The sequence below is a fragment of the Seriola lalandi genome, unplaced genomic scaffold (genome assembly GCF_002814215.2).
Source record: "Seriola lalandi dorsalis isolate HSWRI2012SDOR001 ecotype SW California unplaced genomic scaffold, Sedor1 jcf7180002052274, whole genome shotgun sequence".
NCBI classification, from domain to species: Eukaryota; Metazoa; Chordata; class Actinopteri; order Carangiformes; family Carangidae; genus Seriola; species Seriola lalandi.
In genome coordinates, this window is record NW_019522827.1 from 1,664,615 (window position 1) to 1,692,581 (window position 27,967).

Consider the following 27,967-nt stretch of genomic DNA (forward strand, 5'->3'; position numbering starts at 1 on the left):
CGACTGTTTGGGTTTGAGTCTGTCTGCAAATGCTCTCAGTGAGAAGCCATCAAGTGCATGTAAGTTAAAGCTTCAAAGTTCAAGGTTCATGGTCATGTGCTACATTATCTGTTAGTCAGGCTGGAGAGCAGTTCAGTTTATTCACTTTAGCTCAAACATGAATCTGACTGCAGAGAGACACAGTATCGCTCTCAGTGATGGGAACTGTATTCCACTGCTGGGACTGGGCACCTATGGGAACCCTCAAACGGTAAGAGGGGGACAGTATTGTGTCTGTGTTTCTAGATTTAGACATGAACTATTAATTGTTATTAATGACTGCTATACCAGGTGGACTCGTCATAGCGTAGGAGTGTCTGTGTTTACTGCTTGCTGTGATAAGTGCTGTGGATAAACATTAACCAGAATTTTAAATGTTGCTGTAAAATCTGAATATATACAGCATGACTCAATCCAAAACAAGTCAGATAATGTTTACATTTTCTGTGGGTTTCTATAGACACCCAAAGGAACAGCATTTGAGTGTGTAAAGCTGGCCATAGATGTGGGTTACAGGCACTTCGATGGGGCACTGGTGTATTTCAATGAGCACGAAGTAGGTCAAGCCATTAGAGAGAAGATTGCTGATGGAACTGTTAAAAGAGAGGACATCTTTTACTGCGGAAAGGTAAAATGTTCTGACATATCATGCGTCTCATTTGTCTCAATTTAATTTGAATACTATTTATTTAGTTTAAGAACTCTCACATGTGAGCACTTTCCCAAAAGCAGAGTTGTGTACTGTGCTTCACTTCGATCTCTGTATTTTCTTCCTCAGCTCTGGAATACCTTCCACCCACCAGAGTTGGTGAGACCGACTTTGGAGAAGACTCTGAAAGCCTTAAAACTGGACTATGTGGACCTCTACATCATTGAGCTTCCTATGGCCTTCAAGGTTTCCATACACTGCACATATAAATGGCAGTTAACTTATCAGCCAGCCATTTAGAGTCTGAACATTGCCCTTGCACACGCACACAGTGGTAGTGTTTCATTTAGATAATGCTGTTACAAATTTACCTTGTCAGACAGAAGGATTTGATATAAGAAGATATTTCACTTTCATAGAAAAATATGTGAAATAAAAGAATGAATACAGTTAGAAAGGATGTCAACACGGGGCGCCTCGGTGGCTCCCCTGGTATAGCGCTTGCTGCATGGGCTTGGTCCTGGCCGCAGCGGCCACGGGTTCGGGTCCGACCCGCGGCCCTTTGCTGTGTGTCATCCCTTCTCTCTCTTCCTGAGTTTCCTGTCTATCTCTCACTGTACTGTCCGAGTGAAGGCAAAAATGCCCACATTAGAATGTTTATAAATTATATAACATATAGTGAAGTGTTTTTAGTTACAGTTTTACAGTTATATTTATACATGGTAGCTGTATAACAATTGTGTGTAATGGGGCTCATGGTTAGCTTTAGGTTTGGAAAAAAGATTAGACAGCCAGGAGTGTGTTTGGTTAAGACTTTGCAACTGGAACAATTTGGCTGATATTTGTATGAGTTGTAGAAATTCACTAAAATAATCAAGTTGAAGCCAACTGCAATGCCACACCGTCACTTTGCACAGTATTTCAGCATCACCATGACCACTTAATGTCACCACAGTCTCTTAGGAAGTGTGTCTTTAAATAAGTTTAATTAATACAAGTTATTTAATTGTGCTTGAAATTTTAGCCTGGAAATGAGTTCTATCCAAAAGACCGGGATGGAAAATACATCTACCACCACACAGACCTCTGTGCAACATGGGAGGTCAGTTCTATTGAGTTCACAACAGATAATCCTGCTATTTGATGGCTTTACTCATCTCCCCCCGGTTGTCTGTGATATCTCGATTTGATATTTTCATGACATAATGGCATATTTCATGATATAATGGTAAGACTGATTGCATGGATCTTGTATCAGATTGCATTAGATTTAACTAGAAGTATGTAATGAAATGTCAAGTCAGTGCAATTCAATTTTTCAGATGTATTATCTATGAGTGCGTTTACATGTGCATTAAGATCCTGATTATGAGCCTTATCTTGTTTTTGATTACATTTGTGATGTATCATTTACATGGAACATGAAAAACCTGGTCATTCATATCCCTATATACATGATCATAACAGCATCCAGTTTACTGATCCGGTGTCTTGATTTCTCACCATCTCAGAGAAACCTGGATAAGGTGTTTACATGCCACAGTTATCTGGTTTGCTCCAGGTAGTACATCCAGGTTTCTGAAATCAGGATAAGCTGTTTACATGCACAAAACATAACCAGCATTAATTTGTTGGCCCTTTTTCAATTTAAAGGAACTGCTGTATTGTCAGTGCATTTTAATGGTGCCTATGATGTCCTGTATGTCATAGATTTCTTCCGAGAAAATACAAAAATAATAACAACACAACAATGAATAATGTGAAACCAGCAAATTGGCATGTGATATTCCCTCATACTTGGATGTCCATGCCAGAACATTCTGTGCTGCAGCGCTAGAAACTGTCAAGAAGAGTGTCGTAAACAGCCAAGCTGTGTTCTGTTTTTTCCTCTTCCCTGTTTTATGTTTTGTTTTGTTTTTCTCCACTGTCTCAGTAAGTCTGTAAAGATAATCACTATCAGTCTTTGAGGGGATATAAATCTTTTATTCTCCACAGGCTTTAGAGGCTTGCAAAGACGCAGGACTTGTTAAGTCTCTGGGAGTCTCCAACTTCAACTGCAGACAGCTGGAGCTGCTGCTGAATAAACCTGGCCTCAAACACAAGCCTGTGTCCAACCAGGTGACCCCCGACTTGTCTCTTTAGCCCCCATGTTGACATCAGACATAGCATAGTGTATGTCATACGGTAGTATATTACAGCATACAGTGGTTTTATAGGTTGTTAAATGGAAGGCAATGCTTAGCTTTTCATACTTCAGGGCCACTGAGAATTCTCTGTTTTCCATTCAGCAAATGTTAAAAGAAATCAAGTGACAGCTCGCCAATAAATCTGAGAGCAAATTCAAGTTGTTTGATGAAAGGATTTATCATTACTTGGGTGAAGTGATGCGAAGTGATTTCGGCTTTCTCTGTCCTCACTTGGTCCATTTATGTATTATTCGATTCGTTTTCTTGCATAATTAGTGCCACGGGTGCTCAGCTCCGAGGCACTCCTCTACAGCTAGAATAGCTGAGAGGAGTGCCTCGGGGCGGAGCATCTTTTAATATTCCTCATACTTATTAGTGCCACGGGTGCTCAGCTCCGAGGCACTCCTCTGCAGCTAGAATAGCTGAGAGGATTAATATTCCTCAGACTTATTATTATTCTTCCGCCAAATTTTGGCACGTAACTCGTCCCGCAGCTTTGAGAAAACCCCGGTAATATATACATCAAAACGTGCGTCTTGATCCCGAAAGAGGTGCTATGACTTTTGGTGTTAAAATTTAAATTTTTTCCAAAGTTATTCCCAAAATACTGGGAATAAATAATGCATTAGGAATGCATTGGAATTTCCTTTAAAAACCCACAAAATTTCACCTTTTTTCTACAAAATTTCACCTTTTTTCTGAGTCACCCAGCTCTCTCATACCTGCACATAGAAATGTGATTCAAACTATAAAACGGAGGAAAACTTCTGCTCTCTCAAAAACATAACTGTTTTACATAACATGTAAACTTTTCAAACTATGAGCACTCAAAGGAGGAGTGCAAATCACTTTTTCTTCAAAGTTAGAGTGACAGCGTCAGTTGGCTAGAGTGCGTGAAGCAGTAAAAAATAACCTTTATTTTTATTTTTAACTCGAGCTCACGGCCAAACCGTAAAAAGGAGACAAATAATTCTTTCTCAAAATGTAGACATAGTTGTTGGGATTCATGAAATGTAACTTTGACAGGCAGGGTCTGCACAAAATTTAAACGGGGGTGCCGAGTCCAGCAGCAATACCTGTCTCACTCTCATTGACACCTAATGTAATCGTCATTTTTTTTCAAAAGAATCTCACTCAGTCTTCACACTGAGCTTATTCACTCATTTTAAGGAATATCTGAATAAAATAGAGACTGTAAGAAACTTCTGGCTTCAGTGTCTGTCACGGTGTTTTCGGTTTTTGAAAAGAAGTAACGGTTTTCTCATAATTTACAATTGTTTGAAGCCATGTAGAAGCAAAATTCTGGGCAGATTTTCACATTGCCATGGCAACGGCAGCTCCTGACCTGACCTGACCTCTGACAGCCAAGGGCTGCGTGATGTCATCGCTACAGTGACATAGAGAAGATTTTTACCCTAACCCTAACCTTATCCCGGCAGTAGCCCCCATGGCACTCAAAATTTCCCTGGAATTTTCTAGGTTGATAATACTCCCCTGTCACAAAACAGTCAGACTATCTCAAAAGAAGTCTTTCTTTTGCTTTAATTGTTTAATAAGTTGTGAATTTTTCCATTTCCATTCAATTTTATTTTGGCTAGTCAGAGCGCAGGGTGCTAATGTAAAGTCAACACTTTTCTTCTCACTCACCTGTAGGTTGAGTGCCATCCATACTTCACACAACCTAAGCTTCTGGACTACTGTCGTCAGAATGACATTGTGATTGTTGGCTACTGCCCAATTGGCTCCTCCAGAGACGCATCCTGGTACGTAGGTTTTAGGAGGATGATATTTTTAAAAATGAGTTGCTGGCAGTTGGTTTTTTTTGCAATGTTTTGATTCCCCCAGCATCATATTCATGGGAGGGTGAAAAAACTCTGAGCTGCATTTTTAGACAATCATATGGCACGTGATCACGTCTCTGTGACACTTGTACGAAGGGAAGGGAAGGATGCAGAATTAAAGTTCACTAACAAAACTGAACCGCTAAGTCCTAAATCCTGACATGACAGATAACTTTTGTCATTGTAAGAAGCTACATTATATTTGAAATGGAGATCAGTATTTGGCAATGTTAAAAAAAAATAAAATCATATGTGCAACATATTGGTCACATATGTGACTGTGCTGCATTATTATTGTTACAAACCCTCATACTAAACATAAAAACTCTGATAAAAGTCTCTGTCCCGGCATCATTGGTATTCTCTTCTGTCTCTGGTTCAGGGTGAATGTGAAATGTCCTCCCCTGCTGGAGGATGAGCTGCTTGTGTCCATTGGGAAAAAGTACAACAAGAGTAGTGCCCAGGTGGCTTTGCGCTTCAATGTCCAGAGAGGAGTTGTGGTGATTCCCAAGAGCTTCAGTCCTGAGAGGATCAAACACAACTTCCAGGTGGGTTAAATATATGTAGCATATATATTTTTTGATACTAGGGTGTGTAGGGTTCATTGCAGACACTTAAACTGTATGTTACAAGGATGCTTTCAAATCCACTACAGTATTCATAAATATGTAATTTTAATAAAACCATATTATACTTTGATACAGATATTTGACTTTTCACTCACTGAGGAAGAAATGAAAGCCATTGAAGCACTGAACAAAAATATTCGTTTTGTGGAGCTGCTGATGTAAGTATAAGTTGAACTGAACCTGATCTTAATGTAAATTCATAAGCTATAGTATTACTGTGTTGCATTGTTCTTTAACATCATTATCTGCTATGCAGTAAAAGAAAAGGACGTTCTCACACTACGCTGAGGAATAACTACACTTTTTGTTTTGACGCAGGTGGAGTGACCATCCAGAGTACCCATTTCATGATGATTATTAAACTTTACACATATAATAAGAACAGAAGATAGGCTTATACTCTGCATATTCTTCCCTCTTGAAGGTTTGAACTGGTATTTTTTCACACTAAACACTAGAGGGCTCTAGCTCACAGAGAATGAAAAAGACAAAAGCAAAAATAAATAAATAAAAAGGTTTTCAAGGATAACACACAGCTCTGATGTGAAATGGCAAACTATATTTCATATGTGTAATATTGAAAGGGAGTTGTTTAAAATGATGCAATTACGTAACTGCTGCTATGAACAAGTTTCATTTGAAAATAAGACCATTTGAATTGAATGTGGCAAAATAAATCATATCTAGAGGAATACATTTTGATTATCACTTCTCCGGTTTCCTGAAATAGACACATTATGTACACATTTCTACACATTCAAATTTTCAGATATATCAGCTACTAACGACCTCTGTACTGTATTTCGGCCAAGCAGTGTCTGATCCCCTCATGCATACATACACACACGCACATGTATATATATATAGTGTGTTTGATGTTTTTTTTGAACGGTGATGCCATGGATGGTGACGTGGAAGAAAAAAAACTTTAAAATAATTTTTTAATTTCAATTAATAAAACAAAATACAATTTTAGCTTCACGTTCGTGTGCATAGCTGGTTACATTATGTTTATTCTTCTTGTGTAACATGACTGCCAAATCTCTGTTGGCGTTCATCTTTAAGAGCACAAATGAGAGAACAGCTGAGAGCGGTCTGTGACACTTTGATGTGAATTACACGGTTAACCCTGAGCTCTCTGTGTCTTGTTTGGTCAGAGAGGGTATATGAGTTTGGTAAGATCAAATCCATCATCACAGTGTTGACATTGTGTACTCTCTGTGTACACACTTATTACCTAATTTGACCATCATGGACAGTTTTCTCCTTGGCTGTCTGTCAAACGCACAAGTTTTCCACCACAAAATGAAAGCATGGAGCTGTCAGCAGCATTTTACTAACGTGGGTCTTTTGTTATTAGCAACTAGTCTGTTAAGGTCTGTTTAAAGTGGACATTTTTTTTATCTGCTGTAAGAAACCTCTACTTTTGTTAGGATACACCTCACTTGAAGAGGCCCCCTTGAAAAAGGGTTTGTGTAAATATTTGTATATGCCACAGTTGATCACTTGATTTCGCAGAAACCTAAAAATGGGGTAAAGAGTGAAGATACATTAATCTGGTTCATTGCAGTGCACTCAAAAGCTTGATTTTCCAAGCTTGTCAACCAGTTAAAACATCTGATGTTCTGTCCTTCCACTGACCTCAAGTTAGCCAGTGTAGTTTAATGCATGGTATTTCTTGGATCAAACTGACCTAATATTAATCATTAACAAGCCCTGTGAGTAAGTGATCCTCTGCAATGTTTGAATTGCTGTGGACTAAATTCCAACTTCCCGTGTCAGAAGAACCTTAAACCATTTGCTTTCACTCATCTAACTGAACCAGCACGTTTGAGTTTGATCTGAAGAGACAGGACGGGCATTTCGGAGTAAACAGAGTACAATCTGAGCGGTGACCTGTGGCTGTACAGTTAGAGAGCAGCAGGAGGCTGTAGAGAGAATGAAAAAATACAGTTCATTAATGAGCTCCCCTCTGTTGAGTTGTCCTCTTTTGTCCCATGGATATTTGCAAGCATGACCACGACTCTCGATTTGGCGAAAGGGAGGTGTTCACCTTCTTGCAGAGAATTAGATGAAAAGATTGATATCTCTCACTATACAATTCGAATCTACAGTCAGCAGGCAGTTAGCTTAGCTTAGCATAGCACAAAGACTGGAAAAGGGGAAAACAGCTATAACAGCTAGTCTGGCCTGGCTCTGTCCAAATATAACAAAATACGCCACCTCTAACGCTCAATAACATGTTATATTTAATTTGTTTAATCCCTACAAATACTGCAGTGTGACAACAACATGTTATGATTTTATGGTTAAGGTTTGCGGTTTTTATATGTTATGGAAATTTGGCTATTGGGGATTAGGATGCTGCTGTATCTTTGCTATGATATCATACTGTAGGATTCTCTTTGATTAGCTACTATGAGGTCATGCCATCAAATGGAATTAGAGCTGTTGGTAAAAACTGTCATGTTTATGGCCAGAAGCTATACTAATGCTGAAAATTGCAGAGAGACTTAGAGAGAGATCTGGACTCATTCAGGAAATAAACAGGTTGGTTGTTGTCAAAACTGCCACAAGACTGAAGTCAACTGCAGATGCCTTAATTTTTACAGAAAACTAATGTGTCTGTGTCTTGAATTGTAATTTGATTTGGTGGTGGTGGGGGATGGTGGGGAGTTTACAAAAAAAAGACCTCACCCTGTAAGGTTTCAGACAGGAAAAGCAGAAACACATCACTCCCCCCATCCCCACCTCCAAAAAGACCCTCTGGATTGTGACCTTGTAACAAATGCCTTGAACCGGGCCGCTCTAGACCCCTGTGGTGGGAAAATGTTCTGAATGGGCTACTGGGTCTGTGAGGAAGGAATCTGGTTGAGGGAATAAAGGCTCTTTTCCGGGGGCTGAATTAAAGATGTGTGTTGGAGCAAGGAGTGATGTTTTAATTACAATCAGTCAGAAGGAAACATATCAGAGGCTCTTATTTTGAACGTCATGCAGAAATTATTTTAAGTGTACAAGGTTTGTGGATGATGCATTTTTGTATCTATGTTTTTCAACCAAACTTAGTAATATTTGAGATCATTGCACACATGCATACACACGTGTGTACATGCTGCGATACACAATTTCCACCTAAAATACAAATCTGACCAGCCTCTCCCCCCATACTTTCTGCTTGTTCTCTGGACAGAAAGGCCCTGGGAGAATGTGTGTGTCAAAAGGTTACGCAATCAGCCCACCACGCTGAGACAGCACAGACCTCTAGTGTGCTGTGGTGAGTGAGTGTGTGTGTGTTTGTGTGTGGGGGTGTCTGAATGGAATTGGATGAAGGGGAGGGGGGGTCTTCAGAGAGGGGCAGCGCAGAGGGAAAATCTCACTGCGGGCTGCACCAAAGTTTTCAGTTTCTCAGATCTCCGCCCCTCCATGTATGTTATATAGTGAAACCTGAAACGGCAGCAGGCCTGTATTTGGTGCCCCTCTCTTCTGGAAACTGTCATTGTACAACATTATGAAAGGTGAGTGCCTTTGATCATTGATCATGTGGTTTAATTTTTTTTCTGTCACAGATGGATAATGACTTAAATTACTGCTGAATATAAACATATTCGTGGCCATCGTGGAATTCTATTTGATTGTTTATTTATTGGCAGCAGAGCTCAGTGGAAGCTGTTGTTTAACATTTCGTTTCTGAGAGCCATGAATGGTTCTTCATTTTGCCCAGCTAATGAAAGGCCTGCATTATTAAAACATAACCAACACGCTCACGTACAAAGACTTTGCATGTGGGAATCGAAACTTGGCTTTTATAACTTACTTGTTGTATTCAGTGCATTTCTATGCAGCACAGTGCATCCAATGCTGATATTCATGCTGTTCCATGCTGTGATCAGGACTATGTGACACTTATCAGTCTTACCAAAGTATTGATAGCAAATCACACCAGATTATTCAACTTTATCAAATGTTTAAAACTCAAAAAACAAACAAAAAAAAAAACAAGTTGATGTCATTCTTGTTGACAGGTTATGCTATTTCTTTTTACTTTTTTTTTTTACTTCCCTTTATTTATTCATTTATTTATTTGTACCTACCAAAATTTAGCATTTTTAACTTCCATCTAGATGTTGAACATCACAAGCTGCAATTGTAAATCTTTGCTGTGTACAGGTAGACGTGTAACATGGTTTGTCCTTGCCTTATGTAACTGATCTGGTTATGTATTAGCCTGCAATTATCCAACTGTGGGAGCGTCGGGGCATAGAACATGATGAGGATGTAACTCTGAGCTGCACGTGTTTAGAAGCGCCAAGATGACTGCCTTTGTCCATGAGATTCCATGAGGTCCCACAGGAATAGGAGACCATTATTTCCCATCCTCAGGCTTTTGTTCTTATATTGATATTATGATATTATGACATTAGCATGGTTCTTATTCTTATGACCAATACCGATGCTAATTCCTAGTAGTCTGGTTTTACTGTCCATAATTTACCTGTTTTGGATCACGCTTGCTGCTTTCATCAACCTTGTTTCCAGCCACACCAGGAAACTGTTTTCAGCTAAAAAAGAAAAAAAAAAAAGCTCTGATAAACTCACAGCACTTTTACAGTTAGCCAACATTAGAGAAAGGGTCTTTAAGGAAAGGGTTAAGACCAAAACAGAGCTAAAGGGTATACTGGACTCATGGTCATCAGGGGGACACAAATTCCAACTGAATGCTAAAGTTGCTCTGTGTATGCTGGATGTGTAATCAAGCAAGTGCTTGCTAACAAGGTCATAACATGTCAATGTGCCATCACGTTTGATTTGACTATAGGACTGGCTCAGGTTTCATTGTATGAGGCAATTGTGGAAGATCGTTTATGTGGTAAGAACCAGTTACATGGTGCAGGCTAGTAAACACATCTTAATTCAGCACGTAGGCTAGGAAATGTGTAATTTAAAGATCTGATATCCAGTGGTTTAATTTCTCACCTTGCTGAAGTTATGTAAAAAAATATAGGCTACCTAGGGTGTGTCAGTACACTGTGACATCACTGCTGGGTGTGGTTACAGAAGCAGCAGAGCACAGTTCTGATGACACCCACCAGTGACACTGGGTGAAACCTTAAACTTTCAACCACTGTGGGAAAGTGAGTAGCCTTCTTGCTGAGAGTTAGGTGAGAAGATTGACGGTACTCTCGTGTGTACTTAAGCTAAACAGAAGACATCTTAGCCCCGCTTTGCATTGGACTGGAAACAGCTGGTCTGGCTCTGTCCAAAAGTTTAAAAAAAAAAACAGCTTACTAGCACCTCTAAAGATGACAAATTCATATGTCATATTTTAGTTGTTTCATCCATTCAAAAACTTAGCTGTAAAAACTACAGTTTATAGTTTTTACGGGTTGGGCAGTCTGCTCGGTCAGGACCCCACAGGGTCCCTTTTTAATGCACCTGTAACCCCTCATCATTTTTCAACATCCATCAGACTTCCAATTTTGTCTGCTGTGTTGAAAGTTGACATGAGTCGAGCGAACTGCAGCCATTGTCTACTGACGTATATGGAGTGATACTACGTCATGATTTTAAAGTCACAGTGAACTTTTTCTGTATTAAACAGCATAACAATCTTTCCCAAACCATAACCAAAGTGCTTTTGTTGCCTAAACCTAACCACAGACAGGAATCTAGATGTGAACCCCAGTCTCTGGCGTGACAGTCATGCGGTTTATGCTGCTGCCATCCACCTCAACCACCTCCTGGTGATTCTGCTACTTTTAATAAATGTAGCGCTTCATTCAATCAAAATATATGTTGCCTCTGAACTTTGAAGATTATTCTAAAGGGTACACAGAATGTTAAAAAGTGACGCCCAGGGGTCCTGACCAAGCGTCCATATGCGCAACTACGGAGTGACTCTTGTCACCGTGAGGTTGCCAGACAGCAGGAGAGACTCCAGATTTAGTTACTTTTGCTTTTTCAAGTCTTCATCCTAAACTAAGCTATCAAAGGTGCTCTATACAGACAGGAGAGTGGAACTGATCGTAACATTGAACTCTCTCAAGTTAATATGATTATTTCCTAAAATGTCGAACTACTCCTTTAAGGACCATGCATATATTAAGATCAGCAAACAGCAGCACAACATGTCCAGTAAGTCAGCCAGTCCTTCATTCAGTCAGTCACTCATTCAATAGGTCAGCCTGTCAGTCACTCAGTCAGTCACTTGCATAGGCAGTTCACAGCTTTTCAGAGAGAGGTGAAGTTGGCGCTTTTTCATGGGATAATGCTCCACTGTGCCTCAATGAGGTCATTCTCAGTCTTGGCATATTTTCTCACAGTGTGCCTCTCTTCTGATGCTCCATAAGTACATACGTGTGAAAACTATTTCAGACTGACTTTGCTACTATAAATATTCACCTATTAAAAGGATGTGTTTGAAGTGAGGTATTTGGCTGGTGTGATGAACTCCCCCAGTGTCCACTGAGAAAACATGAAAAAATGAGGTAAACTGTGATCTGGCTGCAAGGCCAGTGAGGATTCTCTTCTGCCAGCACAGAGGAGAGGAGCTCCTCTGCTTTTGTTGCGATAAGCCTTCATTCCCACCAAGTTCCTTTTAGAAAACAAGGGGCTCTATTTTTACCTCAGGCTGCAATTTGGCTCCAGCGCTGGAGATTTTGGCTCCTAAAACGGATCCAACCTCCAACCCCATGCGCACAGCACATACAGAGTCACACTTGTGCTCGACCTCTGCCCTATGCCAGTAGGAGCACATTCCTAAAGGTGGCTTCACACAGGGCTGTTGGCTAAATGGGATTTCCACCGCCTGTGTTGTTTTCAGAACATGTAACAGAAGTCAAATACAGGCAACTTCATTGGTCCAGATCACACAACACGTAATTTGTGTTTGTTTGTGTGGATGCATGAAAGACAGAGGAAGGGAAGGAGGTTCGGTGCAAAACATGTGTTCCACTGTCTCCTCTTGCAGACTGATGACGAACTTGTTTGAATGCGGACAGTTTCAGAGGGAGATAAAAGGGTAACAGAGGAGCTGGTGAGAGGCCTGTTAATGCAACCTGACAGGAGTGAGCACAGTCAGTGAGCTGTCTGTTTCATCCACAGAGAGAAATTCTTTCAGCAGCACTGGTCCCCGAACAGGGTCTGGCTGAGGGCTTGACTAACTCACGTAATATCATGCCATTACTGACCTCACCCAGCACAGCAGAAGTAGTGATAGTGATGTATTATAGCTCATGTAAACATAAAAAGATATATTTGGCACATCACATGCACAGTAGGAATTCTCCTTGAGAACTAGCCAAGGTCCTGAAATCCTTTATTCTCTCTCCTGGTCTTAAATCCATGTAAGCCCCAAACAGACCCCCTTTACTAAGCAGGGCAATATCTTATATATCACATTTAATGACAAATAAAATGAATGTGCTTTGCATTAAAAATGTGCACATGCGCGCGCACACACACACACACACACACACACACACACACACACACACACACACACACACACACACACACACATTATAACTTATCATAATCTTAGGAAAATGTAGTTTGCTTTTGCATGTTGACACAGACACAGATTTCAGGACTTCAGTCACCTGAAACTGATTAGATTAGAAAACTGACACTTACAGACCTGATAGGTGCAACTGGATTATACTCAGTGAGCAGGTCAGGAGGAGTTAAACCATTAAGTGCTTTAAAGACTGTTGGGTGAACTTTAAGCTGGGTCTGATTTCTCAATGGGTGCCACTTAAGTGATTTAAATACTGCAGTAATATGTTTGGCTATGACTGTGCATATAGACTCTGGCTGCTGCATTTTGAATTAGCTAGAGCTGAATTATTGGATGCAATTTCAGAATGACTGCTGTGTCAATTCCAAAAAGAGTCTCTACAAGACAACTGTCAAATTTATGTTCATAACCCATTTCTTAATTTTGTCCAGATTTGTTTGACTTAAGAAATGTGAAAACTGCAGGACAATAATTCATTATTATCATGTATTGACTGTCTGTTGAAGCATATTGTGATGAGATGGTCATGTTATTGAAAATGTTTGATTTAGTGCAATTTTTATTACTAACACCAAAGGTTCTTTTGGCTGATGTAACTGCATAACTGTCAACTATTTTATTATTTTTCACCACATCATGATATATAACGATTTAGAAAAAATATCAATCTGGTGATATAAATTTAAGACAGACCCAGCCACTGTGGTGAATCAGTAAAACTGTCACTGTTTGTGGAGTAGGATTTGCCTCTAAGGGACATCATCTCTCTCTTTACTATTCAGAGAGACTTGTTGATCCTTACAAATTAAAACTTAGCTGTAAAACATGTGCTATGGGATTGTTGGAATTGCCTCTTTAACTCTTTGTCAAAGGAACTGCTATTGAAAAACAAACCAATTACATGAAATGATTGCCATTACCATCCTACAGGCTATAGCTATATCTTTTGCTCTATTTCTTATTTGTAATATTTATTTTTACTCTTCTACTCTTTTCAATTTAACACTTAGGGCGCACAGGTGAGATGGAGAACACATCCAAGGTAGAACCCTCCAACGGGCACAGCAGACCCCTGGACATTGTGCCCAGTACAGAGGAGAAGATGACAGACAGGGGTCAGTGGGGCAACAAACTTGAGTTTGTTCTGTCAGTGGCTGGAGAAATTATAGGCCTGGGGAATGTCTGGCGTTTTCCCTACCTTTGTTATAAGAACGGAGGAGGTAAGTGCTGGAATTACTTAAATCTGGTTTGTTATTGTTTGTTGTTTCCTGTTTGACACAAAATGTTGCATTTCAGAGTGCAGTCTTGCCTGCATGTACAGCATCTAGTTATTGAGGCAGGATTGCACTTGGTTTAAACCTAACATAAAGAGAACATAAAGAGGCATTATGTGGGTTAATGTGTGATCTAGTCTGTGGATCAGTTGCTCAATGGAGGTCATGGTTCACCAAAATTAGGAAAAGAGCCAGAAAGGTTTTTTTCATGCAGCCAGTTAGTTACTGTCTGACACAGGATACCTCATTTAATACAGAATAAAATCTTAAAAACAAAAAAATCTTTAAATTTCCATAGGAAGTGAACTTTGATTCCCGTAGATAGACGATTTCAGATTTCTTTTACTTTGGATATTATTTATTTATGAAAGAAGGAAGAAATTTTGCATCAACATTGTTTTTTATTTACAAACCGTGCCTTACAGTGTAAACGTGTTAATGAATTTGAAGGTTCTGTAAATAATTGTCACTGCCACTAGATGTTGCACTAGACCACCAGCATCTCAGACCAAAACAAATATTTCGTCGGCCACACCTCCGTCATCCCCTCCCTGCGCGTCCTCAGACTGCAAGGTGTTGCGAAGTCAAGTGAAAGCGGCAACAAAACACACAAGAGGTACAACCGAATAAAGTTACACTGCGTATACGAGAGCCAACAAAATACAATCCAGCCACAACCATTAGCATTGCCGTGACATGCTACTGCAATGCTGACAGTTAGCTAGCTAGCAATAGCAACATTTGCCGAGCACATTATGGATAATAGTAACAGCAACTTAAATAACTGTTATCATGCCTACTGCAGCCAGTCACTCATGAAAACAGACATGTCACATTATTTAGCCATCGAGTTACTTACACATGGAAGAGAGAAGAAGCCAGTTCCGAGTCAAGCTGAAGCCCTTTAGCATCTCCTAGGGTTCTCCATCTTGAGAAAGCCAGACCAGTATTGGCTTCATGGTCTGACTGGAATAGAAATTCAGCCTTGGAGTAAACCACCGCGACCGAGCGGCACAAATTACACTGGGAAGCCGGTAAAAAACTTTATGGATGTTTTGAAGGTCCACCAGCCGACAGGGATTTGAGCTGGTAGTGCCATGGCCAGCCCACATGTGCTCTGGTCTCATCCCAAGAACATAGATACCCAGATTACAACACATACAGAGAGGATGTGACATTCATTACATTCTCTGCTCAGGACGCCATTACTCCACATATCTTTACATAGAAAATGCTGCTATATTAATGTTTATAATCTCATTTACAGAACCTATAAACAATTAGCATGTGTCTCTACTATTCTACATTGCTTGAGAGCATACTGAAGGCATCTGAATGAAGTGTTGAATCTTGAAACCTTGAATCTGTGTGCTTATGTCAGGTGCCTTCTTTATCCCATACCTCATCTTCCTGTTTGCTTGTGGGATCCCGGTCTTCTTCCTGGAGACGGCTCTGGGTCAGTATACCAGCGAGGGAGGTATCACCTGCTGGAGGAAGATCTGCCCTTTGTTTGAAGGTACTTTTCTTTTTCTTTTTTTTTTTCTTTTACATAAATGTGATTTACTTTATATTTAACATGTAAAAATGCTGTACAGCACCATGAGTGGCTCAATCTCCTCAGTATAACAGTTTTAGTGCCATGCACTCCCAAAATCTGCTGATCTGTTTTTCACTTTCATGATATCACTAAGCTGTATCTTATGCTTTGTAAAAGTGTATGTGCAGGGGTTCACCCATCTTCATGATGTTTTGAATGTAAATATGTCATGATCTAATGACCACAGTATGTGTGTTATTCTGTAACAATGAGTTGCTTGTGCACCACACAGGATACATTCAAAAATGTAAAGCCCCGGCAACATATATCTGTACAACAACGTGGGATGAAAGGAATTTCAGTCTGTTTATGTCCATGTATCATTTTCATTTATCATTAGCCTTTGTGTATATACAGTATGTGTATAATTGTGCATGTGTTATGTGCATGCCATACAGATGTGGGAGGGTGATACATGTCATACAAATGACTGGAAAGCAACCAACACTGGCTAACAACACATTTCTCCAATGCTTGTAGCATTCAGCTGCCCTCCAATAAGCCTGTAATCAGCCTGTACTCATAACAGCTTGGGGAGAGTCGAGTCATGCGTGCAATCATGTGTTGGAGCAAGAGTTTAACCAAAAAATTGAGCATATTATAATTTGGCCTGCATGTAATTTAGTCTGATGCAGTCATTTGAAAGGGCAGAAGCGGTGAGCTGAGGATGGGTTTAATCAAACACTGGAAAGATATGCTTCTTCCAAGGTTAAATTATGCCTCTTTGACTATAGTGAATGGAACTGTCAGGGAGCTCTCTCTCTCACTGATTCAGAATAATTTCTGTGAGCCACTTGAGATAAACTAAATCGAATTTGAAATGTCCTCAGACTGCTGTCGAATACACTGCTGCAACCAAACTACACACTCCAGGTGTGCTTGTTTAAGGGCATCCACTTTGCTCTTGACTGACAGTGTGAGCAGAAAATATCTGCTGGACAATGCCTCATCACAACACTATATTAAAAACACATACCTCTATGGAGGTAAATTAAAAAATATAGTCATGAGTTTCAGGTGACTATAAGGAGTAGAGAGAAAGACTGTGTGAAAAATGCAGAGTTCCTCAAAGGCCAATTTGTTAAAACAAGCTGCATGGTTGCAGCTTTTCTGCAATTGATTTTCTGTTTTTTTTTTTTTGCCAAAAAGTAATAATAATGGCTATTTGTTTCGTACTGCTCAGTAAATGCCATAAACCTGATGTTTTCTTTTCCAGGAGTGGGTTATGCCACCCAGGTGATTGTTGCTCTACTCAACATCTACTACATCGTTGTGTTAGCCTGGGCCATCTTCTTCCTGTCCAACTCCTTCACATGGGACCTGCCCTGGGCCTCCTGCAACAACTCCTGGAACACGGGTAATACACTCCATAACAACAGCCAGAGATGTTTAGTGTTTATGTAACCATGTATTTAAACTGGTGTAGCCAGTCCTCCATTTTGGCAAGCGCAAGCACAAGTTTGATTAGAAAAGAAACAAGACAGGGGCATCTAGTGGCGTAGTGGGTTGAGCAGGCACCCATATGTAGAGGCTACAGTCCTCGCTGCAGTCGGCCTCGGTTTGAATCCCGCATCGGACGGCCCCTTACTGCATGTCATTCCCCCTCTCTCTGCCTCCCCATTTCCTGTCTCTTTCTACTGTGCTATCATAAAGGCATAAAAAGCACAAAAAAAAAGAGAAACAAGACAATTCTGCAATGGGGAACTGATGGCAGAGCCTGTTGCTGGTGGACTCATGGACTGAGGAGCTCCTTTTGGATCAAGTTTTTGGTTTTCAAAGCTTTAGTTATCGTATATTATATGTTTTGTTATTTTGATTTTTCTAATCCACTTTAACATTTTATTAATTTGTAGTTTTATTTTATCTTCAGGGAGTGAGTGTTCCTGCACCATTTCACTTCTCCGTCTCAGTGCTGGCATTGTTTCACTTGCCTGTGTGTAACTTGGAAACCTCAGAGAAAGCTTGGATTTCTTCACAGGATTGAATGTCTTTTTGTCTTTCCTTCATTCAAGATTCCTGTATGGCATTTCAGAGGGGGAATAGCTCCATCAATCACCATGAGAACGCCACCTCTCCTGTCATTGAGTTCTGGGAGTAAGTGCCTTTTTGTTGGGTATGTCCTCAAATGGCCTTATGTGCCAGCAAATACACAAAATATTCATTTCAACAAGAAGGTTTTAAAAATGTATGATCGTAATTCTAGATGCAACTTTTACAACTTCAAAAGTTTTGCTTTTTAGCCACATGGTCTTTTGAATTGCTTAGAGGCCCTTTGCTTCCTAGCTCCTGAGAGCACAGACAAAATATTATACTGGGAGAGTTGTGAACATAAATACACTGAATATGGGTTACAATGAATTCTTAGACTAGATAAAACAATTCAAATGTTTGTCTGTTGCATGTTTGTGCCACAGGCGCAGAGTCCTGAGGATTTCCTCAGGCATTCATCACATCGGCTCTCTGAACTGGGACCTGGTTGTCTGTTTGGCCATTGCCTGGGTTATCTGCTACTTCTGCATTTGGAAGGGAGTGAAGTCCACTGGAAAGGTAAAACCTGTCCTCCATTCATGACAAACAAATACTCTATATGGGAATAAGACCTATTCTGGTCCCAGTAAATAAGTTAGAATGTCCAGTGTCTAATGTGTCTAGTGACACCTAGTGTTGAACACTAATGAAGTTATTTAAACCTTTGGAAATAGAGCAAATCCTCCATTTTTACCAGAGACACAGCAGTGGAGATGAATAGTTGCATCCACATTCATCCTTTTTGATCTTGCACAGTATGTTCTCTTTTAATTGTATGGACTATTTTGACAGATATCTTTATTTTCATGTCTTATTCACCTCATGGTTCGTGCTAGTAAAGTACAATTTAACTTGTACCCAATCAAAGCTAACTGCATTTTGTAGTCTTTCCTAATTGTTTTTGATACTTTCTTACCTTGGTGGATTGTCTTATTGTACTAATATTGTAGTAAACTAGTGTAGATTGTCATTGTAGTAATGTCATTGTCATATATTCATTCATTCATTTCTATATTTGTGTATCCGTTCACAATTTCACAAAAAAGGCTTCCACTGAAATACTTGAATCATGGCTTCTTTCTCGAGTGTTTTTGTTGGAAAAGTGTTTAGTTTTTTGTCTAGGCCAGGTGCTGTGTATATCACATCACGAGGGCCAAAGAAGACTGATTTAAAAAGCTTTTTAAGCTACTTTACTCTGGTTTTAATTGATAAATATTTGCTGTATGGCCAGGCTAATTTTAGCCACATTGAAGGCATGGACAAAAAATGACACCAAGAGAACGTCAACTGAAAATCCTAAACACCAAAATGTTCCATATATTTGTATTATTTGTACAAAACCCTTTTAAAGCTATCTAAAACATTTTTTTTGCCTAAACAAACATCATGAAGAAGAATGAATTTCTACAAAGGGACAAACTGCTATAAGCCAAGCAGAGACGTATGCCTGATGACAAAGTGCTGCTGTTTCTCTGCAGGTGGTTTACTTCACAGCCACCTTTCCATATGCTATGTTACTGATCCTGCTGATCAGAGGGGTCACCCTGCCAGGAGCCTCCAGAGGAATCCACTTCTACCTCTACCCTGACCTGGGACGCCTATCTGACCCACAGGTAGGCTAGAGCTGCACTTGCATTCAGATTCTCAGTTCGTTCTGTTGAACATACACAGAAGGACACACTCATAGCTATGCAGTTACAACTCAAAAAAACCCATGTCTACCAGCGTTTAATGCTTTGCAAAATGCTTTGATGCCTTAATATTGGTAAAACTGGCACAAACTGGTACAGTACTGCCTTGGGATGACCAGGCCTGCAGATACATTATGCACATCCACAATTTCATGGTCAAACTCACCCATACTGATGGATAATTTAAGCACATTTTAGCCAACCAACCTGTCCTGTGACTCCCTGAAGCTTATGCCATCTCTGCAGTTTCATTTCACAAATATTAATACATTACACGTGCTAGCCTTGCAAAACTGTTGCTGAACGTAACTCCGTTGCTGACAAGTCCACTTTATCAACTCAAGTTATATGTCAAAAAATCAGTTAGTGGAGGTTTAAGGAGAGAAGATATAAATCTTGTGCGTCCATCCATCTACTTGTATGACTTTTTGTGGCAGTAAAATCACATTGCTTCCTGTTTTTGTGCTGAATATGAACATAGGTTCCTTTAAGCAGTTTGGACAAACAATGCTGCGAGTGGATTTGGGTTGTTGGTAGTAACATGGGCTTCTTTCCTTTCCGTTACATTGCAACCAGTGTGAAAATCCAAAAGAGGGGCCCTCTTCAATCCCTCTCAGGGCTCTGGGGATGAATACAAACCCTGTGTCTGCAGGCCAAGACAAGCTAGGCTGGTGGAGTTGGTACCTTCGGAAATACCTGCTTTTGTGCTATGTTGTTGGTTGGACCCCCAGTCAATCAGATCTTCAGTCCTGGCTGCCAGCTGCCTTAAACATGCCCCAGTGCTCTGGAGGCACTTTACCAGAACTGCAAGAATAAAGAGAAACCTCATTTAAATTTTGAAGTGCGAGTGAGTGTTCAAAGAGAGGGTGGAAAAGTGCTGCACTTTATGCCTCAGAATGGCTGAGATGGATAATAGGCTTTGCTGGTTGGGTGATGTTAGGACGGTGGTGTTGAGAGGGTGAGTTCTGGAGTAAGGAACTTCAGATTTGATAGCTGCATTGGGAGATAAATTGTGTTTTTAAGAAGAGATGACGCAGTTTGAGTGGAGGTAACACTTTCAATATGGAGAATAGATGAGAGGTTGTGTGAAAATCAAGCTCACAATGGACATCACTGAGTTAAAAAGGCTTAACAGCTACTTTTCTGTGAGTCTGGGGCTGAAGTGATGGAGAGTCCCCAACATTTGATGCTGTACGAATTTTGTTTTTTTGTCATATTAACCTTATATTGTTAGTGAGGTGTCCCTTGTCAATAGACACGCTGGGAGGATACATATTCCTAAGTTATGAAACATCAGTGTACAAACACTAGAGAGTCCTTCCTCACGTGCATGGGTTTGAAATCTATTTCCACACAAGCGAGTGAGCTGAGCTTTCAGTGTTAGCAATACATCGTTTTGTATTACTGTTAATCATTTGAAAGCATGCAGAGCAAAATAATGAAAAAAAGGTAAACTGATAACTGTTACACATTGTACTTGTTACACGATCAGCTGATGGTTCTGTTTGAACTCTGGCAGCTCGGTTACGTAGGAAGCTGGTTTGGTATCAGAGAAGCTATGGGTTTTGTGGCTGTGGGTTGAATCCAGATTGTATGAAAAAATGTACAGTGTTTCTCAAAGACACATTTTTAAAGTTGAGTATTTTACATAATACTTATATAAATGTTCAGGGCAGTTTAAAAGCTACTTTCATCAGTTGATGGAGTTAATTTTTCCCATGGGATACTTCAAAATCAACATAATAAAACACTGCAACAAAAAAGGTTTTGTACTAAAATTATTATCGTCTTCTCCCTTTGAATGTATTTTGTGTATTTGACTCTCTTGTTTCTGTTCTGTCCTTAGGTATGGATGGATGCTGGAACTCAGATCTTCTTCTCCTATGCCATCTGCCTGGGCTGCCTCACTGCACTGGGAAGCTACAACAAATATAACAACAACTGCTACAGGTGTGGACTGAAATGATTACGCAGTGAGCATTATGGTCAACACTAATCTCTGTAGTCCGCCTTAAATGTCAGTAATGCTTAATCTGTTGTTTAGTCGTTCAGTTTGTGTAAATGTTTTATTTTTTTATATGAAGGGAATCACTTCTCGAGGACAGACATTGCTGTGTAATATTTGTTTTTATTCATTATGTCTCCCTCTCTGTGTTGTCTCCAGGGATTGCTTGTCCCTCTGCTTCCTAAACAGCGGCACCAGTTTTATTGCAGGCTTCGCCATCTTCTCCATCCTGGGCTTTATGTCCTACGAGCAGAACGTACCTATCTCAGAAGTGGCAGAATCTGGTTGGTGGTTCTTTTACTTAACTTTATGAAAACAGATCACTGCATTCATACTAAAGGTTAGGTGCTATAGAAATATCATTCTCTACTTCTATTTCTGCTGATTTGCTTTGGTTGAATTATTCTAAAAAGACTTAAGATATGAATCACGCACTAGACTTTATCTGGAAAGCTGAGCAGCTCAACAATATGCAGTTCATTGTGATCATGTGACAGCACACTGAGCATATGGCACTAAAAATTACTGTATGAGAATGAATTTGAAGTTGGTGGAATCAATCAACATTTTCAGAGCATTCCCATGAGCAAAAATGATCAGTAATGGAAATTTTTAATGAGAAAAGCTGAACTGTGTCTAAACCAGGTCCAGGTTTGGCCTTCATAGCCTACCCTCGAGCTGTGTCCATGATGCCTTTCTCCCCTCTGTGGGCCTGCTTCTTCTTCATTATGATTGTCTTTCTGGGACTGGACAGTCAGGTGAGACCAACATATGAACCACAACTAAACAATCACACACACACACACACACACACACACACAGAGGGTTCAGTCAGTGCAGTTATACAGACATAACTCTTACTGCACAGTCCTTTTATTCTACTGAGAGAATGGGTAAAATTTAGCTTGTGTAGTATATTTTTGAATAGGTCAGAAATCACATACATTACCATTGGCACACACACAGAAATATATATATATATATGTATGTATAGTACAAATATCTCATACTTTGGATGTTTCCCTCCTGATCAGTTTGTGTGTGTGGAGAGCCTGGTGACAGCCATGGTGGACATGTATCCCTCCACCTTCCGCCGTAAGAACCGCAGGGAGCTCTTCATCCTGGGAGTGGCCATTGTGTCCTTCCTCATGGGGCTCATCATGCTGACAGAGGTTAGTCCCAGTGACTCCACTTCTTTTTTTCTTTTTTCTTTTTTTTTTTTTTTTTTTTACAGTGATTACAAAATAACCATATAATCTTTATATTTTGCATGACAGAACTTCCATTCATAAACATCTTTTTCAAGGTGATATTAAACAAGCATATTAACAATGACTGATATTATGATAATGAGTCATAATAAAAGAGTGTAAATAGGATAGTAAAGGTGAAGCTGCAATGGTGGTTTGAGTAAGGCCTTTAAGTGAAAGCTTCCTTTTTTGCCACACTGATGAAATGACATCAGTGTGGCATGACCTAACCCTAACCCTAACCCTAACCCACCAAACATATTTTAAAGTGAAACTGCATATTCTGCCTACTACAGCTTCGTCAGCACAACCTTCTGTCCACATGAACGGCACATTCCTCTAAAGTCCCTTCATGTCCAGACAAAATCGATTCTCAAACTGTGTGCTGTCTAAATCAGTGTTGTAGTACTGAACTCCAGGACTTGGACCTGAGGATAACTCGAGGCCTGATTTTAAGGACTCGTGACTCAAGTTGGACTTGAGCAGTGACGAGTCAGAATTGGAATTTATTGGCAATTTCACAGGGTGACAACAGGATGATTGGACTATAGATAATATCGCGCATCCATAAGTGTGAGAGGGCACATGCTTGCGAGAGCATTGGAGCCAATCTCGTAACACAATTCAGATTCAACCATGCTGACTGGGACTCAAACACTGGGGACTCAAGGTTTAGTGACTCGACTGCAACACTGGTCTGAATATGAATGTTGCACTTTGCAGAACTGTGTGCAAGAACAAAATAGATCATTGACTTTCACAGTGTTCTGAGATTTTGTCTTCAGTTGACTGCATGCAGGTTTTCTTTAGCTTCATTTCCCTCAGGGTAATAAACCCGTGTTTGCCCCCACAGGGAGGAATGTACGTCTTCCAGCTCTTTGACTACTATGCAGCCAGTGGGATGTGTCTGCTCTTTGTGGCTATTTTTGAAACTGTTTGCATTGCTTGGATTTATGGTGAGTGTATTACTCAGGCTATTCAGGAACATTTGAAGGGGGTATTTAAAAGACAAAGGCTTTAGTCTCACTAGGCACTATTCATTCTCATCCACTGCTCTCCAAGGCTCTCTTTTGTTTGATGCAGAGCTTTGGAGGCTGAGGCTGAGACTGAGCGAGGGGAGTGTTATTTCTATTCGATGGTTTATTTTCAATAATCAAATGAATAAAATAAATTCTAAGGAGTAGTTTTCTTGAGCCAAATAACACAATTAAGTGGCCTAATTTAGCCACTGAGCAGTAATTAGTTGAGGAGTATTAATGTGATGTTTTTCCACTGCTCTTCAAACATAACACAGATGATTATTAGATATTGATGTAAGTCTCCACTGCGTTTCTCTCATCTCTCCCAGGTGCTGACCGTTTCTATGACAACATAGAGGATATGATTGGCTATCGCCCCAGCCCTGTCATCAAATACTGCTGGCTTTTCTTCACCCCTGCGACATGCTTTGTGGGTTTCACTATGCATGTTTTTGCATTTCTTTCTTGGAAGCAGAGCAGCCTCTGGTGGCCAGTGTGGAAAATACATTTTATAATAATAAGTTAATGGATAAGATTAGTGTTAAAATTGAGGTCAAGGATTATAATCAGCTATTTAAAATCATATTTTGAAAATAAAACTATGAAATATTCTTACTCTCTCTGTTAACAGGGAACCTTTGCCTTCGCCTTGATCAAGTACTCACCTCTGAAGTACAACAATGAATACATATACCCATGGTGGGGCAATGGGATAGGCTGGATCCTGGCTCTGTCCTCCATGCTGTGTATCCCTGTCTGGGTGGCCGTGAAACTGTACTACACCCCTGGAACACTGAGAGAGGTATGTTTCACCTAAAAACTGTCCTTTTCAGGAACAAATTCTTAGCTTTATTTCAAAAAGCATTTTAACATCTTTTAGCTAATTATTTTTGTTTCATGCCCTGAAAGTTTACTGTGTAGTTCAACACTCGGACCACCTTTGTTTTCAGTAGGCACCTCTGATGTCAGACTAAAATGGCAGACAAAAGTACCGACTAGTTGCAGAACATAGTGGACAATTTTGCATCTTAGTAGCCAGATACTTCCCTCAGTAGTTGGCAGACACCAAACCAGAGTTCAAAGATGTTTGAATATTGAATTTGTTCATCAGGTGGCCAACAACGTGACTCCAAGTCAATGTTAGTGTCTCTCCACATCTCCTGGCAGTTGCTAATACGTCAACCATATCATCTTTGTAATAAACTAATATGTCAGTGCTATGTTTACAGTTTATTACACTGCCCCTAAGTGGTCAGAAACAACAACGTACAAAGCTATTAAAGCCTAAATATTGCAGTTATTTGAAATTCTTTCGAAAATAATCAAATGCTCATCCTGGTAATCTAGTGGTTAAAGCGTTCTCCATACTGTATAAGCACAACATCCACGGTTAGATTCTGGCCAGGTATCATGTCTCTCTCTTCCTTCATTTCCTGTCTGCATTTCTACTTTCACCATGAAATAAAGGCAAAAAAAACAAAACGAGGAAAAGTCAAAAAATATTACTGATTTTGTGTAATCCCTCAGATAATATTACTGGTTACAGTCTTTAGTAGGTAACTTCCTCTGATGTCAGCTTCTTTATGTAAAAATGTTTTATCCGGAAATGAGTAGCCATCAATCACTTACATATTAAATTACTCATATATAACAATAATATAATTTGAATAATTGATAAAATATCTGTTCACAGCGCATCGCTTTCTTGACCACTCCTTCCACTGAGTTACCGAAGACAAAGCAGGAGCAGGAGAAGCTGCTCGCCATCTTCGCAGCCGATGGCGACAGCCTCCATCAGAAAGCACCTCCCACTAAGGACGGTTACTTCCCCGTTGATGAAAAAGAGTCCCACTGCTAAAGACCTGAGGGTTGAAATCAGAGCCTTGTAGGGCGTCAAAGGTCACTCCTCAACTTTGACACTCTGTCTGGCCCCATCCCCAACTCTCTCTGTAATACCTCACCAGACAAAGTGACGAAACGAACGCACAGACGCAGAGTTTAAGAGTCACCTGAGCTGTAACTGCTGATCTGCTGCTGGAGTTTTCTCCTTTGTACACTGCCTTAAACACACAGTATGACGGCATCAACATTCCTACTTAAAGATTGACATCCTCTTTAGGAAAGCTGGTTATCATCTCATTTGCGAGTGGCAGAGTCACGTGTACATTTGAAAAATAATGTGGCCATTGTTGTTACGCAGTGGCTGAGAATTTACATATGATCGTTTCTGCTTTCTAAGGAAGCATTTTGTTTTTCTGTTATGGACATCTCTAATGTTCAGTTCGTCTGACATGACATTCCAGTTACATTACTGATTCTAACAGCTGTCTGCTGCAGACGGAGCACAGGACGTCTCACAGATCATAAAAGTTCACGTGAATAAAATCTGTGTGTGTTTAAATGCACTTCTGCAATGTATACAGTACAAATGTATTGTGTATTCAATTCAGACACGCCGACAGCTCTGTTTTTATTGTACAGTAGTGAGTTCTGATCTCAGGATGTAAAATCTTCCAGTAAAACATCCTAGAAAGGCATTTACTAATAACCAAGAATTTGATTTTAGATTCACATTTAGCTGAACTGACCACAACTCATCACAATTAGGCTTCGCTGTTGGTATTTCATATTAACGTTACTGTTTTCTTCCTTTCGTTTTTTTTTCTTCTGCATGAATATTTTACATGCCTTTTGTTAGTCTTCTGATTATTGACATGACTTTAATTCAGTTGGTTTTGCCTCGTCTCATGCATTGAATCGTATGACATTAAAATGTAAAGTGGCTGAAGGAGACAGCTGTGCCACTTAGATAATATGAACAGGGAAGACTGTAATGATTGAAGGGATTCATTCCAAAATGAACATCTCTCTTGTCATCGCTTTTTCTGCTGTATGAATGAACTTCAGCCAGTGTTTCTTTAGTTGTAATGCTGGCATGAAGATATGATAATTGATTACTGATAGAGAACACTTTTACTTATGTGTAACTTTTGTATGCTAAAATTATTTTTTATGACTGAATAAAAATACCTTCATTTGAAATGTACATTTCTATTGAAATATATGTTTATATTTTATGGGTCATACAATTTATTATTCAGTACATGAATGATCATTTACATTAGTGAGAATTTGCTGTGTCTATTGATGATTAAAAAGAAATATTCTAAATTTCAGCAACACCTTCCTCACTGAGAATAACATCATATTCTCAAATAAAGTGGCATTATTGATATCTGATTTGCTATCATGCAATCTTTTAAAGTATTTAGGGATGTTATGGTGTATGTAAGATGATGTGTTGTCTTCAGAAATGTTTTGTTTTGCATAATTTAGCATTTTAAGTACAGTACTAAGTTGCAAAATGTACAACACAATTAAAATACCTTTTCTCTTTTAAGCAGTTGTAGTGAAGTTGAATAACACATTATAGTTCACTGTTCCTAAGAGCCATTATTCCTACATAAAGGCTCTGATAATATCTGTATCTTTATATCTGATTATGAAAACATTACACCAACAAAAATGCATATTTGTATTGAAAAGAGAGAAGGTAAATACACATTTAATTTAATTAACTTTTGATATTTCTTCCTGTTATGGCGAAAATATGTGTAACTAATTGTAATATATATAATGTAATGTAAAATTAATGTAATATTCACATAATATAATACATGTATATACATTGTGTGTAAACATTACAAATTAGCATACAAGCTAATATCAAATTAACAAATTCAACTGGAAATGTGTGGAACACTTTTGGTAATACTTTTAACCTGTCTGTGTATGAAAGAAGGGGCTTGTGTGTGAATGTGTTTGTGCGATGCCTTTTACTCTCTCTTCATTTCTAAGGATGTAAAGTTTGTGATCAATGAAAGAACCATGGGATTAATGGACTGCTGTTTTTTTTAATATTCTTTCATTTCCACTTTGTTCTCCTTGTCTGGCTTTATCTTGAAAAGGCATCTGTTAAGACCTGTTGACTACATTTGAAGGTAGTGCTACATTTTGATGATCGCCAATTCTGTGGATGACCCAACCATTATCTGACACTACACTGAAATACAGCTTGAAGTCAAAGGAAAATGTTCTTAAATTGCCTTTTTAATCAATGGCTATGATCATACCTGTTTGAAAAATACAGTCAAGACCATTTGCACATTTACACATTTCTGCAGCCTCTGAACTTCAGCACATTCAGGTTGGAATAAATAATGGATACTACATTGAAGTGTCA

The 27,967-nt window shown here is 39.5% G+C and overlaps 2 protein-coding genes across 2 annotated transcripts; both read left to right on the forward strand.

Moving 5' to 3' along the window:
* Nucleotides 1-5: 5 nt before the first annotated feature.
* LOC111650358 (aldo-keto reductase family 1 member D1-like) lies at nt 6-6,040 on the forward strand. Its single transcript, XM_023400234.2, has 9 exons — nt 6-250; nt 500-667; nt 818-934; nt 1,713-1,790; nt 2,684-2,806; nt 4,528-4,637; nt 5,098-5,263; nt 5,420-5,502; nt 5,663-6,040. The coding sequence occupies exons 1-9, from the start codon at nt 158-160 to the stop codon at nt 5,703-5,705; spliced, it is 981 nt and encodes a 326-aa protein (XP_023256002.1). The 5' UTR covers nt 6-157; the 3' UTR covers nt 5,706-6,040.
* Nucleotides 6,041-8,665: 2,625 nt separating this feature from the next.
* Nucleotides 8,666-27,622, forward strand: slc6a13 (solute carrier family 6 member 13). The gene is made up of 15 exons (XM_023400342.2): nt 8,666-8,859; nt 13,871-14,080; nt 15,516-15,650; nt 16,948-17,088; nt 17,744-17,825; nt 18,146-18,278; nt 19,238-19,372; nt 21,297-21,400; nt 21,615-21,739; nt 22,101-22,213; nt 22,490-22,627; nt 23,559-23,661; nt 24,054-24,154; nt 24,356-24,526; nt 25,418-27,622. The coding sequence occupies exons 1-15, from the start codon at nt 8,853-8,855 to the stop codon at nt 25,580-25,582; spliced, it is 1,863 nt and encodes a 620-aa protein (XP_023256110.1). The 5' UTR covers nt 8,666-8,852; the 3' UTR covers nt 25,583-27,622.
* Nucleotides 27,623-27,967: the final 345 nt, after the last annotated feature.